Source organism: Gymnoscopelus microlampas, assembly GCF_963454915.1.
Source record: "Gymnoscopelus microlampas genome assembly, chromosome: 17".
NCBI classification, from domain to species: Eukaryota; Metazoa; Chordata; class Actinopteri; order Myctophiformes; family Myctophidae; genus Gymnoscopelus; species Gymnoscopelus microlampas.
The window spans coordinates 16,254,789-16,276,266 of record NC_139954.1 but is presented as its reverse complement, the minus strand read 5'-3'; the positions used below and the strand labels follow the sequence as shown (position 1 = coordinate 16,276,266).

Below are 21,478 nucleotides of genomic sequence, written 5' to 3'. Positions count from 1 at the left end.
GAGGTTCCAGCTAAATTATTTAATATTTTATGTGACGTGATGTGAGCTATTTTCAAAATGTAAAAATAAATATAATAATAATCTTGAAAAAATATTATTATTTTTACCAAAACAATTATTTTATTATGGTGGTCCACAGCACAAAATATTTTCGGAAGTGGGGATCCTTGACATGAAAACCACAGTTCTAAAGGACTATCTGTCATTTTAAGAATAATGGGAGCCATAATGCTCCGCGGGCATTCAATCATATCATTTGTCAAACCAAGAAGGTAACTCCTCCGGGACGGCACTTGCTCAGGAGGTACAGTGGCCGTCTGGGAACAATAAGGGTTCCCAGTTTGATCCCTGGCTTCTCCTGGCCTCGTGTCATTGTCCTTGAACAAGTCATTGAACCCCTCACTGCTCATGATGAGCTGGTTGGTGCCTTGCATGGTTGCCTCCGCCGTCTTTGTGTGAATGTGTGCGAATGAGTGAATGTCACACACATTGTAAAGTGCTTTGGACAAAAGTGCAGACCATTTACCATTTTCTTGATGGAAGTGGATATGATTATAGTGTCAAATCAATGGGAAGAACAGAAAGCGAGAGAGGGCGCCTCGTCTCCTCCCTGTGCAAATGCCACGCCTCAAACGATCTGTACTGTAGTAGATGCACTCGATTGGATGGGCGGATCAATACGGGAGTCCTTTTCAGCGACGCAGGTTATCGCTCAAACAATACAAATGAGACAATGGCAACACTTCTTATCTTGGAAGCAGGCGAGCATGCATGGTCTCATTCAATTCCGCTCCTTTCCCCAGGGGGATTTGCTCTTGTCGCCGCAGAGATCTCGTCTACCGAAGCAGACAGTTATTGCACATAAAAGGGCATGTGAAATTGAACCAAAAGCTCCAATTTGCTTTTGCTTAATCTCTGAGACAAGTCCAAAAGGGATTTTTCTTTCAGTGGCGTGTCCATTATTGCAATGTGCTGCTGTTCCCAAGATATTACTACACTCTAACAGAAATTAGAGTGTTGAAAGAGCTTTGGACTGGTACTGTAGTGACATTTTTACTCCCTCTCACACATTCCACACACTTAAATCCACACGTTAATTTAAACCTGAGAGTGCACAAATGGAACCAAATGGACCCGTGAGGGTCCATTTGGTTCCATTTGTGCGCACTCAGAGTTACAAATTGATAAATTAAAGGTGCAAACTGGAACTTATTTTAATGGATTAAGGTATAGTACTATATAACTAGTACATCTGCAGTGGTTGGAGGTTGTTTCTTTACTCTTCCATTGATACATTTAGACCCCAGTGGTGTCGGGTAGGACATGCACCTACTGGTTGACACATAGTACTGTATTAAGCTCATAAGCGCAATATCTCCGCTGGCCAAGCAGGAAGTCCCTCCCATGACGTTTGGTCTCCCACACGGGAGACTGGGGTTTGAATCCCGTGTAGGACATCAAACTTGAGAATTTTAGCGTGTAGGCTGCTGGACCAAGTGCACTCCCCTGCAATGCCAGCCTGATTGCGGTTGCTAAATTCTCAGAAGAGGAGATTAGCCGAATTCAGCAACAATGAACACTGCATGGCTTTAAGACTGCAGCAAATTGCTCCCCCCACTACTGATTCAAAGATGCTGATTCAGAAATGTGGCCTCACGCCAACGCTTGCTTCTTGAGATAACTCCGACCAAACCTGGGGGTGGGAGGGGGTTGTCAGTGTCTTGTCCCGCCTGGGCTATTTGTGACAGACGGTACGATTTCATAGCCTCCACAAAATGGCTGAACTCGAGCATAGTACTGCCTGCAAGGAACGTCTCTCGGCTGGCGTAGCACGAACCTCTTCACCGATGTTCCAAAGATCAGCGCCGCACACATGAGAAGTTAGCTAACAGATTGCTGTGGTGATAGAGTACACCCATACAGTATATAGGCCTATAAGGCCTCCATAAAAGACCTTTAACAATCATGTCACATTTCAGAGCATGTCATTATGTCAGTATTATTCCAGACACTCATTCCAAGTTGTCATGAAAATACCATGCCTTTACAAAAAACAGGATATGCTCATGATTTTTCCAGTGTTTCACATAACCCCAATACAACAGCTTGGATATGACGGTACTATTGTGTATCAGATTTGCTGTTGAACTTGAACTGTATTTTGCAATCTGCTTCCACGTTAATGTTTGGGACATCATGTGAACTGTAGCGTACAGAAACATATTTGGACATGCATTATGAAAATGTCCTAACCAAGAGATGATGCTGGGATGCTGTGAACTGGGAGCGAACCCGGTAATTGATATTGTAATGAATATTACATCAAACTCACCACCACAAAGAAATAACATTACTTTGTAGCGTGTTGTTCTCCAAACTTTGCTCATGCAGAGATTAAAGCAAAACAAATCCCAATCTGCCAATCTTTGGTAAACAGCATGAGCCGCATGGGTTAGGTTTGATTTATGCTTGGTTTATTTATGCTTGGTTGCGTGCTGTGTCGTGCACACACACCATAGCAGATACACAAGCTCACAATATGTCAAGCCGCCACACGTTGTGAGCTTGAAGATCGGCTAAGTATATAAATCGTCCTTCAGCAAAAGCCAAGAGTTAGCCGAGACATGCTGAAAACGTCATGCTGGCCTCTATGGGATCCAAATGACTGAGATCAGTCATGGCGACTGAGAACTTTAATCCATGGATAATGTCTTACATGCAGGCAGCTCTGTCTTTCTGAATCACACTACCTTGAAGTGAATGCAACAAAAGCAGGAGCTTTAATTCCTGGCTGTTAGTTCACGGCTCACTTTGTTTGAGTGCAACTTGAACAAGTACAAACTCAGTCCACCACCATCTGTCTTTTTGCCACACCTTTTGTACACTCCAGCTATGGATGAGTGCAAAAGCAAAGAATCGCATAACTTCACGACGTAGGGTTTCTGTCAGGACGATATGCAGTTATCTTTCATTCGATCAGAAGGTAATCTCTGCGAGGTAGAAAATACACCCTGATTTTTATCCTGAAGTCTCAGCCTCATAATCCATCTTACAGGCTCTGGGCTTCTTCCATTGCTGCAGCCATGAGAAATAAATGATAGGATTCTAATAAATGAGGGAACATACTAGGAAAAGGGAAACTATATTGATTGTAGAAGGCTATAGAACTTTGGATTATGACTTTCATATTGAATTTAATTCCCAATACTTAAGGGTTTTGACGATACTGTCATGACTTATGGGACTGCAGTGAAATATTCAGGTCCATCGATCAATGCAGCAACATGTCACTGAAGATATATTTTGCCAGTGATTTTAGCCAAAGCTACTTAACCCATTAAGACCGGGAACGTATCCGTGTCATTTTTAGATTTGAGCTAAAAAGCATTATTTTACACTTTGACTATTCAAAAATAGCAGATCTACAAGCTCATAGAGCGGCACGAGTGCCGCGGTACAAGCTTGTAGATCTGCTATTTTTTTGAATATATGCATAATTTTAAAGCAAACATTTTTAACTCCAATCTTTGCACACACACACACACACACACACACACACACACACACACACACACACACACACACACACACACACACACACACACACACACACACACACACACACACACACACACACACACACACACACTTCCTGAAATAAAAACTATTTTGAATATTTTCTCAACAGAACAATGGGGGGACCCCGGTCAACAGAGTACATATGGGTTTAACACATGCCTCTCTGAAGCATTTGCAACATTATTGCATGACTCTAGCTCAGACTATAGCTCAGGGGCCTCAGTCTTCCAGGCCCTATCTCCCACTGGTTCAGTATCCTGTGTGGAACACAGCTTCCTCACGCATTCCCCCCAAATAATAGCGTATAAGTCATTTTCAGTATGACTAACACAGGAAGTCATGCCACCATAGCCATATCCGTTTGTAGATGACCGGCTCACGCCTCTTATAGAACCGCTAACGATGTTCTATATGACATGGGGAAAAGATACCACTATCACTCTGAGCATACACAAGTCATCAGTGAGTCATGAATCCATCACAACGGTTGACACCCAACCCCAACTCTGTTTCCGTATGTGTCATTTGACCCCCTGCACAAAATTGGGCAACGGCGTGTTAACGGCGTGTTAATGATACATAATGAATACACAGAGATGGAGAAACATGGATGTCGCGCCCTCTGACATAAAGTACTGTACTTGAAAATTAAGTATTTAAAATACATACTGTAGAGTACTTGAAAATAATTGAATTTACAAAAGTGTTGCAGTTTATGGCAGTGGTTCCCAAACGGTGTCCAGGTGGGATTTTGTGACAATCTCACAACATTATTGCAATATATACAACTATAAAAAAATATCAGTTTGTGTGCTCATTTCCCAATAAAGAGGCAAATTCTATATCCTAAAAAATATAGTATATCATTAACCACTTTCAACCTGGCGTCCCTATTCTGGGCAGGTCATTATAGGCGAATGTTTCCCACAAATCTTCAAAAATAGTGAAAATAGCTCATCTATATGCTCACAACGCGTCACATCACGGCGAGACTTGAATACAGGTATGCCTTGAGATTTTGACTTGCCCATTTGTGTGCCCTGGGCACACATCTAAGAGTCATCTAAGAGTCTCTGACAGGCAGCCCTTCAAAATCCAAGTTGCTGTCAAATCTAGGTCTAAAAGTAAGAGACAAATCCATGCTTTGTCGGTATTCATTAGAGGTATCTGGGATCTTCTCAGTAATCAGAATGCACTTGCATTGTTCCGTTCTTGACAGCAGTGCTTTCAGCAACTGCACGGACATAGAACTTACATGTTAAGGACACTATCGGATAGGCCTGGATGATATACCGACAAAAATACAGATGATCTTGTAGAATTATGAAAAATGTTGCCACGTGTAATTGTATCTTCAAATGACTTCTTCCAATGACAAAAGAAATCTTTTAGCCACATGATTTTATTCAACTGCTAGTCTGTCACCACCCCACATTATCTCCATCCAGCCCACTGATGTGTCGATAATAAGTGTTATCGTGCACGCTGAATCCATGGAAGAAGGGCACTTATCTCCTATATTCATTATTCTATGAGCCATAAGTAGTTAACTGTTTAAACCCTACACACTGTACTGTACTTCCTATGTTAAACAGTGAACATAGCAGATCTACAAGATCACAACACGTTGTGATGCGCTGTGAGCTTGTAGATCTGCTATTTTCACGGAATGTTTGCCTAATACAACATGCCCAGAATAGCGCTATAGGGTTCATATGATTAAACCCAGCAAGACTTGTCTAAGTAGGCTAACTGCATACAGTATTGCCACTGACGAGTACACGTCAGTTGGCCCGCGAGGTCCACATTGCCAATGACGAGTGTACTCGTCAGTGGCTCGGAATCGCTGGCAAGGGCAGCTATAGACGATGTTTTAACTCTGGCAGTCAAAGAGTTAAGACACTCTCAGCATTGTAGACTAGACAACATCATATCATATGTGCTACAATAACTTCACCAGCCGCTTAGCTTTTTTTCTTCTTTTTTTACACAAACACTGTCATATACACCAGGGTGTATACCCTGGTGAAATGTCAGGAAGGTATTAGGGTATGAAACGTTTACGAGATTAGCTCCAGACAGTCAGACAGGCAGACTGACAGACAGACAGACATGTCTAGCTCTCCTCCTACAGAGCCATGCTGTAAAAATAGATACAGCTCAGGCCTTCGTGCATTGTCATTCTTGACGGCAGTGCTTTCAAACTGAAATGGAAGCTTTCAGGACACTATCGGATCTAAGTGAGGAAGACTGTGATGTCGACTCGACAGAGTAAATACCCTTCAAATCACATCAGGGACATGATGTTCCAACATCTGTCATCATACATTCAACGTGTTGATACTGCAACATTCCGAAGCACTTGCAACCTGGTGTTGTAAATAGCAAATGTAGATAGGCTATTTTTGCTGTTTGTCAGACCACAAAGTATATAGGGCTTAAGTGGTTAATGGGAATCATTTTGAACACAGCAAAACAACTCACTCGCTTAGGTTGTTTATTTTCTTCTTCAAAGCAGTCGGAGGAAAACGCAGATTTTTAGCCTGACCAACTTTCGATTTCAGGGGTGATGGAAAAGTCAGCAAGTTTGAGATGAAGAGGAGGCATCGCTTCTCTCAGTGCAGAACCCAGAAAATGTCAAGTCAACAATTTGCTTTGAGGTTTTATGTTTGCCGTTTAGTTTATTCTACTGTCTGAATTTAATGTGTTGCATCCCTTGGCAAAGGCAAATCCTTTAGAAGTGTTTTTTTGCTTTCATTCTGACAGACATCAGTGCTTTCACAAATTGCACGGACAGTAGGCCAATCAAAATGGAACTGGACTTTGAATGGTAGAATCAAAATGAATACTCATTTGGTAAAACATTTGGACACACTCAACCATCTGCCTTCATATAGGCAGATATAGTAGATTCAGATTAATTCTTTATTGTCCTCCATAAAGGACAAACAGGATAAACAAACAGGAACATCACAACAATGCAAGTCTGTTACAGTGTTACCAGGCCATAACCACTTTCAACTTGACATTCCTATTTTGTCAAAACAGTTTAAAAGTAGCGATCTACAAACTCAGCATCACATCATGAACGTGTTGTGAGCTTGTAGGATTGGCAATTTGTTTGGCTATAAGTAGGCCTATATAGGGCTTAACCACTTAAATCCTAGCGTCCCTATTCTGTCATATTAGGTCAGCATTTGGTGAAAAGGGCTAACATTTGGTGAAAACAGCAGATCTACAAGCTCACTACATTGTGAGCTTGTAGATATTTTTAACAGCTATTTTTGTCAAATAGATTTGGTGAAAAAAGGTAAAAGGCACGTATAAACCCCTGGGAGACCCCAGTCAGTTATAGGGTTAAAGTGGTTACGTGGTTGAGGCAGTGATTACTGAGGGCACAATGGTTCTCCTTTGCAGAGTAGTTGTCTATATCAACGGCCAGGGGGGAGGAGGGTAAAGCATGGATTCAGGGGGTGGCAGGGTCTGTGTGGTATGGTCTGTAGGGCTGACGGGGTGGCAGGGGTCGTGTGCTATGGTCTGTAGGGCTGACGGGGTGGCAGGGGTCGTGTGCTATGGTCCGTAAGTCTGACGGGGTGGCAGGAGTCGTGTGCTATGGTGGTCAGTGGGGTTGAGGGGTTGACAGGGGTCAGTGCTCTTTGTGAGTGGTGGCAGTGTCAATAAAGGCTGGCAGGTTGGGAGTTATGTGTGAGAGAATTTCAGGAACTTGTCTATTGGTAAGGGTGAGCACGGTGAAATAGCAGGTGGCACACTACAGGAGGGTGGGGCATATGGTTTGGTCACACTGCACTACTATTAACTATTAAAGACCGGCACATATTGAATTAGAAGTTTCACTCTTCTCTGAAGAGAGCTGAGAGGAGATCTGATTTATTTATTTATTTGCCTGACCAACTTTTCCTTTCGGGGCTGAGGGGAAAGTCAGCTTGTAGATCTGCTATTTTCAAACATTTTAGTACTTTTACTTTTGGTACTTTAAGTACATTTTAATACCATTACCAAGACTTTTGTACTTTTACTCATGAGCTCAAGTACATTTTTAATTCCGGACTTTAACCTCTAACAGAGTACTTCTACATCGCAGTATTGATACTTTTACTTAAGTTAAACATTTGATTATTTTTTCCACCACTGGTCATTTCCTCCATGAGGCAGTTTACACACATCCTACCTGTGTGTGTGACAGTGCACATTACAAGACACACTCCTATACCTGTGGTGGCTCTGGCTGGAGCTGCAGTATGAGTACATTACTCATCCTCTCTGCCATGTCAAGCTCAGGCGGCCGGGAAGTTTCTCAGCCAGGCCAACATTTCAGAACTATATAGTACTCCCTCGTCTGGAAGTGGGCTAATGCCTGGCACTTCAGAATTTCGACAGCACAGAACCGAATCCCCTGAGGTCTGCGGGTGAGGCGGACTTATGGTGGAGCATCTGTGTGTCTCAGTAAATGAGAAAATATTCTGCGCAAATGTCCCCGTTCTCCTGTTTACCAGGTGTCAAGAACTAATTGAGGTTTGCCCACAGTGCCAAGCACATTTTTTATTTAAGTTCTTCTATAAAGTCTCCTAATTTTCTTTTGACGTTTTCAGTTTTGCTCATCGCTTGTTTTGAAATATTCTAATCCTTGGTGAGTTTTGGTTTTATTTACTTCTTGTTATTCAGCTCAAGGACATCTCATCTTGATGCATTGTGGCTGTTTAGTATTTTTTAAATCTCATTAAAGTGAGACAATTCTGAAGTCTGTTTTTCATTTTCTCACCTGTCAGTGTTCACAGTTTTCTTTTTCTTTTTTTCCCAGTATAAGTCTTTTGTGTTTCCAAATAAACTCCGGATGAAAACTAACACGTTAACCTTATGAAACTAAAACTTAAGAGCTACAGTATCACAGATGTGGCAAAATATTCTCTTATATGAGGCTCAGCAAGATGTGATGTTTGAGCTCACAAGAGATGAGCTTCAACCTTGATAAAGACTTGAGTTATTTTGCTTCCAGCTGAGCCCAGCGGATGCTATAATACAGTTTTCATCACAACCGTTAAATAACTAAACAAAGTTCCCAGTAAATTCAATAATGCCACAGAAGTATCAACTTCCCTGTAGCTCTGGAAATCATCATCCATTTATTTATCCATTTATTTATTCATGAATTTAGTAGGGAGACGTTATGCTGTGTACCGTTTGTTATTTTGTTAGGACATCGGGCGTAGGAGAGCGAGACAACAAAGGCATGCATGATAACAGAAGGTGGTACGGAAGGTAGCTGGAGGCTCCATCTCAAGCAGAATTCAAAGCTTCGCCAACGGAATCTATGGAAATGAGTAGGTGGCGAGCAGGGGATGTCACTGCTAGGACACAAACACAGTCTAATTAACTTTATTTCCCGTTGCAGAGCTGTAGGCTTGAGACTTTAGAGTCAACTCTGAGTTGACCGGGGTCCCCCAGGGCTCTATACTAGGTCGATTCCTTTTTACCCTCTACACCGACCAAATCTCTTTGCCAAAAATAGCTGATCTACAAGAGCACAATGTAACGCATTGTGAGCTTGTAGATGGGGTATTTTCGATGAATGTTGACCCCAGAATAGGGACGCTGCGGTTGCGACTCACTTAAAATAAAATTCTGAAAAATCATTGACTTGGAATCGTCTAGACTTGACTCGAGACTTGAAAGCAAAAACTAAAATGAGTTTACAGTAGTATTTTACCCGGTAAAAACCCAAGAGTAATAGCTCACTTAAAGAACAATGCAACTTAAATGCACACAGGCGCTCGGTGGCACAGTGGTAAAGTCCCTGCCCACTACCACGGTTGTGGGCAGGTTGTGGGTTCGAATCGTCTACACAATTGGCCCGTGTTCAGGGGAGGGAAGCCGGGCGGGGCGGCACCTGCCAGCAATGAGTGTTGGGCGGGAGGAGTAGGGCGAAGGCTCTACGTCCTCCTGGTGGGGGCTCCTCACTGGCAGGTGAGTCAGTAGGATACGACAGCAGTGACAACACAGAAATGTGTGTGGGGAGGAATCAATTGGCATAACGACTAAATTGAGGAGAAAAAGGGGTAAAAAGCTACTCTAATTTTTTTTTTAAAGAACAATGCAAAGAACAATGCAACTTTAAATATATCACTCTCAAAGGTTTACTTTGGTGAAACATACTACTTTGCACACTGTTCTGCGTTTCAAGCGTCACCTGTTAGAAGTGATCTTGGTAACTGCCTGGGCACTGCCAAACTTGTGTGAAATCGATTATAGGGATGGGCAGAGATGACACTTGAATAATGTCATATTGACATTCATCTTATTACGTGATATTTTCCAGCCCCCTGACTAGTGCGAATAACCAGCGAGCTGGGAAACGAATAACAAAAGATTTGCAATGTTAAGGGAGGCACTGATTAGCACTGAAGTGAAAGGGGATAAATTGCTGCAGATGCACGCAGACAAGTTACACTTCTGATGTGCACATGCTCCCTTCCCCAACATTAATATTTAATGTAATGTAGCTTACAACAGCACAAATCTATTTAAAAACCTGTCTTCATTTAAAACATTCATGACAAAGTAACACAATGCTGCTTTATTCAGGGCTGCTTGCATCTTCTGTGTATGTGCATGCAAGAAATGGGACAGCGTGTGTGTCTGTGAGTGTGTACGCGTCTGCAACTGCGTGTGTAAAAAGTGATGAGGATAAAGAAAGACGCAGAGGTGTTCCACTGAGGAAAGAACTTAGAGTGTGTTTTCACATCAAACCCTGGCAGCAGACGTCGTGTGGCTCAAGAAACACAACAGCCCGCTGGTCATACAGCAGCTTAAATTGCTTCCAGGTGAGACTCATGGTCAAGTGAAACGGACACCTCCTCATTAAAACACTAAAGGGCCCTCATGCGACTAAGTCCTGAAATGGTTATGCTGCACCTATCACTAAGCGAGTGAATCTCACAGCCTAAGACCTGTTCCTCTCACAGACTAATTACAATTCGGTACAACAATTTAGAACAGTAGTTTCTCTGAGTCGTCTAGTTTTAGACAATTGGTGAGGTAGAAAGTCGATGCGTCCTGATTTTTAACCACTTTCAACCTGTCATTAGTTTGCTTATAAGTTATGTTCTCAAATAAATAGTCTTTTTCATTATTTTTCTTTTTACAAAATACCGATGGTCTAGACCAGGACTCTCCAAAATTGTAACCTCATCGGAACCATAAATCGGGCATCAGTGGGCCACTATAAAGGTGCATACATAATACAATTCAAGGTGTTTTCTGTTCTGATATACACACCACACACTACCGGATTTGCTCAACAGGGTAGGCGAGCACTTTTGTGAAGTGCACTCTTTATTGCAAAAGCTAATTACATAAGTTGGCAAGTCTCTCTCTTGTCTATGGCCCAAGGTTGCCACACACTGTATAATGGGACCACTTCAAACACAGCGCGTATCTAATTAAATTTCCCCACAAATTAATGAGACACAGTGCACTTCTTTGCGAGGCAATTATGAGGACCAGTGATGCTAATGTTTAGTTTAGAAGAAGCCCAGCAATTAAACAGATGTTCACTGTTTTCCATTGTAAGTGCACCATGCAATTACCAAATAATAATGTTTTAATTCCCATCAACAAACCTGGTTATAGGGTTACCGTAATGACAGTAACATCGAGCGCTCCTGTCCTGTGCATCTACTGTAGCTTGTATGTTAGTTCCTAAAATATGTAGAGGATGAAAAACATAATTTGTGACAAGAAAATAACGCTTCCCATGATATTGCCGGGGGGTTCAATTTTAATTTTATAAGCTATAAATAAGTAGAAACTTACTTCTACTTTCCTATTTCTCCTTGCATGTTAAGGTCATAGCTTTGACCTTGTGTTGTTTGCCTATGAAAAACCATCAATAATAATCAACTAGCTAAGGGCAACTATATGCAATTAAAATGCAAATGTGTTAATAAATGCTTGAACAACAGTGCAGCGCAGACATAATGCACTAATACTCAATACCAAATATGGCAATTGCAATTAAACTTCAACATAAACGTCTCTCTTTTCCATGCATCCTGATCTGAACAGACACACAAAACTTTGGGCAAGCAGCTTGAAAAGACATTACATGCTGTTATGATAGTGCGGCTGTGGTATTTATGTGTCAACACTTTTCTTTTTGTTGTTGTTGTTGTATTGAGTGAACTAAGAAATCAACCAACCAGGTCAAATTCCTTGACTGTGCATTCCACAGTAGGAACACACAGTTCCAAGTCAACTACAGCAGTGGTTCTCAAACCTTTTCATGTCAAGGACCCCCAAATTGATATGTATTTGTCCGCGGACCCCCATCTGAAAATATTTTGAGCCAGGGACCCCCAGAAGAGAAAATGTGTGTTGTAAAATGCAAAATGTTCAAAATAATTTCAAGATTTTTAAAAAAATGTTCAAAAATAGCAGATCTACAAGCTCGCAGCGCGGCACGAAGTGACACGCTGTGAGCTTGTATATCTGCTATTTTTGAATAGCCAACTTATAAATGGATAAAGTGGTTTGCTACTTTTGCTGGGGACCCCCTGTAACCACCCCAAGGACCCCACTTTGAAAACCAATGAACTACAGTATGCATGGCTTTAAAACAGGCACATCGTACTACAGTAGCTGTACAAAACAAATGGTGCCCCCCCCCCCTCCCTCCCGACTCCAAACCTTCCTTCTTCCTGGGCTACCATCCAGGGGGTTAACAAATTCCACCCCCAAAGAGTGTTATAATTATATCAAGGCTCCGTGCAGGGGAACGCAGATAACAGAATAGTTCAGTCTGGTTCAGACACAGACACCACAGATAATAACAGACTGATCAGCAGACGTTATTATTGCACAGACACTCCTTTTGACCTTTTGCTCACAGCCCCTTGTGGACTGCTTGGCCAGGCGTCACAAAAACGCCTTCAACACCCTCCTTTTCCTTCAAATATAGCGTGTGACTTAACATGTCTGGAATGAAAGCTCTGTTCTTTCCACACTTACTGGGTTTGGTTTCATTTAGTGAAGTCATAGTAGCTAAAGGAGCGATTTGCTTTTACAAATGGACATGGTGAAGGAGGGAACGAGAAAGCTTTGAGTGGGTGGGGGGGTGTCAGTTTTTTATCGTGCTTGACTTTGCCAACTCACAACTTTCACTGCTTGTTGAGTGACTGTGACTGTGACATGCTGACATCCGCTCCCTAGTGGCCCTATTACCAGCTTTGAAACACCAGTGACATGACAGTATAGGGAATCCCAGGGCAGGTGTTAAAGCCATGGCCAATGTACACTGTCTGTGAGCCGTCTGGACTTTAGCCCTGAGGCAATCATCTGTGTCTCGGCCTCACCAACACAACACTAACAAGGTCCGACTGCTTGTCCCTGTTAACAACAGCACCACTGACTACCACACTGGACCAAAACAATAATGTGCCTGTGCTGCTTAATGTCAATGATATGACTTAGGTTAAGAGCCTCAATTATGAATAGGGTCTTTGTTGAAACACAATGATAACATTTCTGACATTCATTGATGACGATTTGGTCATATGAATGTCCTTGATTTCATAATAAACTCTCACTCACACTGACACGCAACAACGGGACAATAAGCTGTAGTCTATAGCAGTGGTTCTCAACCTTTTCAGGCCGTGACCCCCCAAAATAATCATAATTATTTGAACTGGGGAGTCCTGGGGACCCCCCAGACCTGACAAGCACATGGAATTGTAGGAGTTGAGGCATTCAATTTAGTTTGACTCGGTTCCACAGATAAATATTGTGAAAATAGCTGATCTAAGCTTGTAGATCGTCCATTTTGTAGATCGTCTATTTTCAAAATAGAAGAATAATTTGAAGTATTAAAAAGGTCTTAAAAGTCATTAAATTGTCACTTCACTGTCAGCTGAGGACCCCCCCCCCCCCCAAATCACGTGGGGACCCCCCCTGTAGATCCTGACCCACAGGTTAAGAACCACTGGTCTAGTCACCTTATTGTGCATATTGCTGCGTTAAGCAACATGTGGTTTGTAAACACACTAGACTCTAGTGTACAAACCACATAATGTTGCTTATTAAACTTGCTTTAAGTTGCTTACAGTTGATCTTGAAGTATTATAAACAACATTAAGTACAACAGAGTTTGTTTTCATATTGCACAGCCAAGAAATAATGAAGACGCTAGGGAACCCCTTATGTCGATGTTAAACAACCAGTAAATGTACTTTAGTTCAGTTACCACTGAACTTAAAGTAAGCTGTAACTTGTTTGTAGTTTACTCTATACTATTACTCCCCTACAATTATTTGAAAACTTTAGCTAGTTACTTTGTAGATTTCGGGTCTGATCCATAACGTGAACGGAGACCCCCAATTACGCACGGACTTAACGACGACATACTATAGTGTCGTTTCTTGACGAACGAAACGCCTTTGCAAAGCGTCAAAAGAAGCGTTGTTTTTTGCTATTACTAGACAACAACACGTCGACTTCCATCTCGTGGACATTATTAAATGACTTGTAAAGCAAAGTATAATACAACTTCTATCAGTTAAACCTTACCTTCATTTGAAGAGACAACGAGGGAGACACAGAGGAGAGAAAGAGCGCACGAAACCCACCACTTGGTTAATAGTGTCATGCTGAGCGGAGAGACTGTAAGTTATGAGGGAAACTTCATCAACTTTTGTACAAGGGCTGAAGTTGTGTGGTGCGTGTGTGTGTGTGTGTGTGTGTGTGTGTGTGTGTGTGTGTGTGTGTGTGTGTGTGTGTGTGTGTGTGTGTGTGTGTGTGTGTGTGTGTGTGTGTGTGTGTGTGTGTGTGTGTGTGTGTATGGGGGGCGCGCACACTTCCGCCTAGATAAGGCATATTCCTTACATGGAATGAAATTCCAATACATTTCTCAGAAAAGGCGGGCACCTTGATGAGCGTAAATTACGCTCATTGAATAGTATTTTATTACCCTAATAATAATTAGCGTAATACTGTTTCTCATGCTTCACAACTATTTCTAACTGAATACATTATCATTACTGAGGTTATTATGAGGTTATGTGAGGTGTGATGTGTTTGCATTTCTCCTGATGTGTCATAGGCAGTGGTGGAAAAAGTACTTAAAGGTTGGGTAAGTGATATTTTTTGGTTAAAACAAAAAGTGTTTTGTTAAAAGGTTAAAGCACTATATTGTGATAGTAATCATTGCTATAGAGTGTTTGTTCAGTAACAGGAGTCTCTCCAGCTCTTTAATAAACAGAAAATACATTTGGTAGGTGTCAAAATCTCAGCCAATCAGGAGAAAGTACCAGTTCCAGTTCCAATTTTGCCTGCTCATTTCTTAGTGTCATCACTTCCAATTTCACTTGTTTAATCTATATCCTGATGGAGTTCTCATCCTGATGGAATATAATTGGAAATTAAACTGAAACGAAAATGCATTTTCTGTTTTATAAAGAGCTGGAGAGACTAGGAGACTCCTGTTACTGAACAAACACTCTATAGCAATGAGTACTATCAGAATATAGACCTATTTATTTATTTTAACCAAAGAAAATCACTTACCCTACCTTTAAATGTTTTACTTAAGTAAAAGTATCAATACTGCAATGTAGATATACTCTGTTACAAGAGTTCCGTATTCAAAATATACTTGAGTAAAAGTACATATTTGCGTCAACATGTAGCCTACTTAAAGTACCAAAAGTAAAAGTACTCATTGTGCAGAATGTCCCATTTCACAAGTTGAAAATGTATACAAAATATTTTTGAAAATTGCCATACAGCTGAAGTGGTTTGTGCGTTTTGTAATAATAATCAAAATCTACAAAGTAACTAACAACAGTTTTCATGTAGTGGAGTTAAAGTACAATATTTTCCTCTGAGATGTAGTGGGGTAGAAGTAAAAGTATTGACATTTGTAAATACTGAAGAAAGTTAAAATACCTCAACATTGTACTTAAAGTTAGGGTAAGTGATATTTTTTGGTTAAAACAAAAAGTATTTTGTTAAAAAGGTTAAAGCACTATATTCTGATAGTAATCATTGCTAGAGTGTTTGTTTTTTGATTTGATTGAATATTTTATTAGGCAAAAGAATGTAAAACAACACATTTACATTTAAAATACTTTGTCTAACAGGTCCGTTCATAAAAGTCCTTGCGGACTTGTTTCCAATGAGGGCCTTGGTATTCAATTCATAGACATATATAGTGGCACCACAGTTCGAATATCATTACACAAAGAAATAAAAAATAAAACAGCAAAAAAATTATATATATATATATATATATATATATATATACATATATATATATATATATATATATATATATATATATATATATATATATATATATATATATATAACACTATGTACAGCCAATGGAATAAAAAAAGGGGGGAAAGATATGTACAAGAACAGGGGGGGGGGGGGGTCGGCTGTCTAACGGGAAAATGGTACTACCTCCTCTTTTGGCCTCCTGAAAAGTGATTTTTTAAGGCTCTTTTAAATGAGCCCAGCGAACTGCATTTTTTGAGGGATGGGGTTAGACCATTCCAAACCTGGGTGGCAGTGCTGTAGAAGGAGAATTTGCCCATGTTTGTTTTATGGGTGGGTGGTACCAAATTGTTGTTTGCACTCCCTCTGGTATTGTGACTGTGGGTGTCACTAACCTTTTGGAGGTATTTACTCAGATATGCGGGAATAGGGGGCATATCGGGCAAATTTTCATTTACAATTTTGAAGGCCAGTCCCATTTTTAGTTGTTTAACCCTGTCTTCCACCCTGAGCCAGCCTAGTTCAGTAACAGGAGTCTCCATGTCTCTCCAGCTCTTTAAAGGCATTGTAGGGAACATTAAGCCTAAATTTAAAAAATATTTATATATATATATTTTGCATTTTTTCCCCTCTATCAGCCACTATATAATGATGCTGGGGTGTTTTCCTGCATTGAAACACAGGCCTCTTTCTGAAAACCCTATTTTCCCTATTGTTGTTGTTGTTGTTATATTTGTCCGGTACGTAAGGAAGTCTATGGAAGTCTATGGAGGCATCACCCCCTGGTGGCCGGGAAACGAACTGCACAAACAATAACAATGCAGGGAAAATAGGGTTTTCAGAAAGAGTACTGTGTTTCAGTGCAGGAAAACACCCCAGCATCATTATATAGTGGCTGATAGAGGGGAAAAAATGCAAAAAATATATATATAAATATGTTTTAAATTTAGGCTTAATGTTCCCTACAATGCCTTTAATAAACAGAAAATACATTTTCCGGTAGGTGTCAAAATCTCAGCCAATCAGGAGAAAGTACCCATTTTTAAGCTTCATTTTCATAGTGTTCCAGTTCCAATTTTGCCTGCTCATTTCTTAGTGTCATCACTTCCAATGTCACTTGTTTAATCTATATCCTGATTGAGTTCTTGGAATTGGAAATGAAACTGAAACTGAAACGAAAATGCATTTTCTGTTTTATAAAGAGCTGGAGAGACAAGGAGACTCCTTTTACTGAACAAACACTCTATAGCAATGACTACTATCAGAATATAGAGCTATTTAACACTTATTTTAACCAAAGAAAATCCCTTACCCTACTTTTAAGTATAGTACTTGAGTACATGTACTTAGTTACTTTACACCACTGCCTTTAATGAGCATATTTCTCATGCTTCACAACTCTTTCTGAACACTGAACATACATTATCATTACTCTATATAAGTGTGATGTGTTTACATTTCTCCTGACGTGTCATAGGTGTTCATTATTTTAATCGTATAGCTAGCCTATTTATATTGTAATGACCGGCTTATTATAAGGAGCCATGACAATGGATTCATGGAATCACTCTTTTAATATGGCAATCAGCTCGCAAAACGCTTCACACATAGCCTACAGCTACAGATAAATAAACTCAACATGAAAGGAGGAATGGGAAAGGATTAATTGCAACAATGTGTCACTCCATTAGCACATAACATGTGCTAATGGACACACACACACACACACACACACACACACACACACACACACACACACACACACACACACACACACACACACACACACACACACACACACACATTCTTGTTCCCTTAGCACATGGTGAAATAGCCTTAAGCACCCCCCAGAAAACAGCCCAACGCTTCACCTCTCCCCTTTGACTTTGATATCTTCGGTGACGATGAAATACATACTGTATACAGTTATGGGCCCAACCATTATCAAAAGGATAAAAATGCAATAAAGCTAGCAGCTTATTTCCCCAGTAACCCACTCGCTTGACACAAAGTCCCGGGATGCTGAGGCTCCTTCTTCCAGGACCTGGAGGCTCTGATGCCCCAACGTGAGGGTTCACGTGTTGTGTGGAGTGTCTCTCTCTTTCTGTGCTCTGCCAGGCTCTTTTCTCCCCGGATGGGTTGAACACTCACACCTGCGGCCCGAGGCACTCGCGCATCCAAAAAGTTCTACTGTATGCCCCATCAGCAATTCTGAAAAAATCACACAGATCCGGATTTGGACTGTCAACACGGACCATCTGGGGCAACTTGGGATGAAAGCAGCAAGGCAATGCAGAGCTGTCAAATCTCAGCCCCCTTGGGGTGACCTGATGGCACATACCACATCGACTGACAGAGAGTCCACAGTCCTACGTCGTGTCCCTCGTCTGATGTTCCGCCCTGCTGTTCTGTCCTTCATGTAAGCCTTTGTTATTTGTTAAATAGATATTACTGGACTTGGCCTGCCTGTCTGTTCGTCTGCTTCTGGGTCCACACTTGACACACAACATGGCCCAGGTGGATGAGCAGGCCCCCTTAGGCAGTCAGCCTGGGGTCTCTCGGCCCGCAGCACCACTTTCTTTTGTTACACGTATATAAATGACAGTGTCGATGTCTGTGTCCAGTCATCAAGTCCAGCCACGGCCTGGACCTGGATAACATGGCCAAAGAGAGGTTTCTTTCCATTCTATCAGGGCAGCTCGAGACCTCCCCTGGCTAGCATGCCATCATTGAAGCCTGACGACAGGGAAGACTGACTCCTCAAAGCTCCTGGCGTCGTCAACAGTTCTTGGGTTCTGCCAGTCTGAGTCATGGCAGTGTGAAGCCTGTTGGTGTATTGGCAGATTTTTCTTTAGGAACAGTCTAGGAACTCCCAGGTTTGGTAGCGTGTGGTTCGACGTGGTGTCATCGCCCTCTACCGGCTGCTCTTGCTGGTGATCTTGAGCAAGGTTGGAGTCTTCAGCGATATAGTCTCGCGTAGCCAGACCCCACAGAAAATGAAAAACAGCGACCTCTGCTTTTCTGATATTCTGTGGAGTCTGGCAGGAGTATAATGTTAGACTAGAGCGCAGGGAAACACCGGTTTCATGTCTGCCTATAGCGCATCACTTCCGGTTGGTGCGACCATGTTTTCATTCCCACTAACAATATTTCTACACGGAACACTAACACCACTTCTCCCAGAGAACATGGATGGTTTTGGTTATAAGCCCACTTGTTTCTATGATGAAAGAGTAATTTAAAATGTGAATATCTTTCCGTGGTTTTGTCCGCTCCGAGGACGCTATTGTTAAATTAGTTTCGGCTAGTTTCGAGGGGGGGAGGGTGGATCATGGTGGATGGACACGTGAATCCCGCCCACTACATTTGATTGGGTAAAGCGCGGCCCACTTCCTGATCTGAAGGCACGCCCACTTTTAGCCAATGCGCACTGGTTAGGACGAACCGCTCCGACAGATTCCACCGCAGGTCGGAATCTGTTCTTGAGAGATTATCAGCGATATAACCCAGTACAGCTACCTGGTGATGAGCATCCCCTGGAGACTTTTTTTCCATACCGTGTTGGTCTCTTCTTTGAGGTTGCTTCCTGTGGCATGTACTCTCTGTACCTTTGCTTGGGCACCCTCACGGTGGTGTACTTGCTGTCCCTTCCCTCTCATCTCCTCGGAAAGCACAGGGGGATTTTTCGTTCTTCTGTCACTTCCAGTTCTGCCAGACACCAATTTAATGACTAGTGGTTTGGCACATTAAAAGAAGGAGCCATGACAACAGCTTTTGTATAGGAACACTCTTTTGTTGCAGCAACAGCTTGCATGACTCATCACACACAGAACGGGACAGCCATAGCTGAATGGGTCCGTTTGGGAACCAGAAGATCCCCTTCGGTGTGGCCATTCAACAATAACCCATAACTGCTCCCTGGGCACTGCATTAATGCCGTCCAGGCGTCCACTGCGCCGAATAGTTAGAGTGGGTAAATACAGAGGACAAATTGAATGTGTGTGCAATTGTACAGTGACAATAATACACAGTGACAATACACGTCACTCGTCGTATTCAACACATAATATGAATGACACAACATAACACAACACAACACATTAATCTATCATCCTCCCAACACGTTCCCATAGCACATGATAACGAGATACTAAGGACAACACAGTAGCTAACACTGAACAATGTGAAATCTTCCCAGACACTAATAGCCCCGGACGTTACAATATGACCCCCCCCAATTGGGACCTGATGAACTGTGACAAGACCTGACCATGATCGCGTCTTCTCAGCCCCTCGACACAGCTTCAACACTTTAATCTCAGGCAATTTGTCTCGCTGGGATGAAAGATTTTCTTCCGGAGCACCATTACCCCAGTCGAGCCTTTTGGCAGAAACTCATCAAAGTGTCTCTTTCATTCTGGAAATTCACACTTGAATTGTGGACTTTGAAGGAGATCTGAAACCATCTCGACTCATCTGTCCTGGCGTTGGTGACACATAATTGAGCTTCACTTTGGAAATGCTGGTCTGCCTACGCCTGCACATTTAACCTCCATAATTTGAATGCATGCCATGTGAAATAGTGCAGTGAAAGTACTCATTCACTAAGCAGAGCGTTCTGTAATATGGCCTAAAATTGTATTTGCCAGGAGCAACTTTACCCACACTTTATTTTCATAGCACGCAAAGAATCATATATCAAATATGTCCAAGTGTATATCATCGCTGTCGGGCAGAAACCTTGTTACTCCATACCTTTTTTTCCACAATGTAATGGCGTATTTTATACTACATCGTATGACATTGTCACTCAAAAGTAGCAAAAATTGCGTATCTACAAGATAACAACGTGTCACTTCGCAATGCGTTGCTTGTAGTTTTTGTATTTTTAGTATGCACTATTTTGGTGTGACACCATTGTTAGACAAAGTATAAAATAGGGATTAATTGGTTAAATTACTTCAACCCTGACCCTAAAACAAGAAGACTGGATACATGCTTGCAAACAAACAGTCTGAACCACCCCTTTTTGTGAGCTAATGTTTACGACTAGTCTGGCTGTCCTCTGTGCCAGTAACAACCTGGGTTCATCTGTATTACACTTGTTTACCTCTGGGCCACCAGTCCATTCACCATCTGTGGAGTCTGGTAATGTGCTTGTTTCATTTTTGGTAAACGGGGCATATCAAAGAGATGAGCTCAAAGGTAAGCCCCGGGTGGTTGCAATAGGAAAGTTGTGAAAATTAGAGTTTTGAAAAGTTTGAAAATATGACATGCCCAAAATGGGTAACCGTTTTGGACATTTCCACTCCACAGCAAGGGTATGCTCTTTGTTAAGTGGTGTCACAGTCGCAGCCGAGAGAGGCTAAATTTGCATCTACCAACCCAGTCTATACGGTAGCCTAGACTTATTTCATAGTTTGAATGAAGCCAATTATGTATGTGAAATAGTGTGCTGAGTTAGCGTAGCCTGCCCTGTACAACACAAGTAAAGCACTGCACTATCCCTGCCAGGTATAGCTGTTATATAGACCAAAATGTGACACCTCACTCTACACCAGGGATTCCCAGAGAGGTGCGTGCATGCCTGAGATGCTCGAGCTGTCTG

The 21,478-nt window shown here is 41.7% G+C and overlaps 1 protein-coding gene across 2 annotated transcripts in view; it reads right to left on the bottom strand.

Moving 5' to 3' along the window:
• The window catches only part of tfpia (tissue factor pathway inhibitor a), a 53,015-nt gene extending 38,657 nt beyond the window's left edge, over positions 1-14,358 (bottom strand). The window contains exon 1 of one of the 2 annotated variants that reach the window (XM_084085328.1): positions 14,161-14,358. In XM_084085328.1, coding sequence (XP_083941454.1) covers positions 14,161-14,239 — 79 coding nt within the window. In that variant the 5' untranslated portion in view covers positions 14,240-14,358. The remainder of the gene's footprint in view (positions 1-14,160) is intronic. The other variant, XM_084085327.1, reaches the window with a different exon arrangement.
• Positions 14,359-21,478: the final 7,120 nt, after the last annotated feature.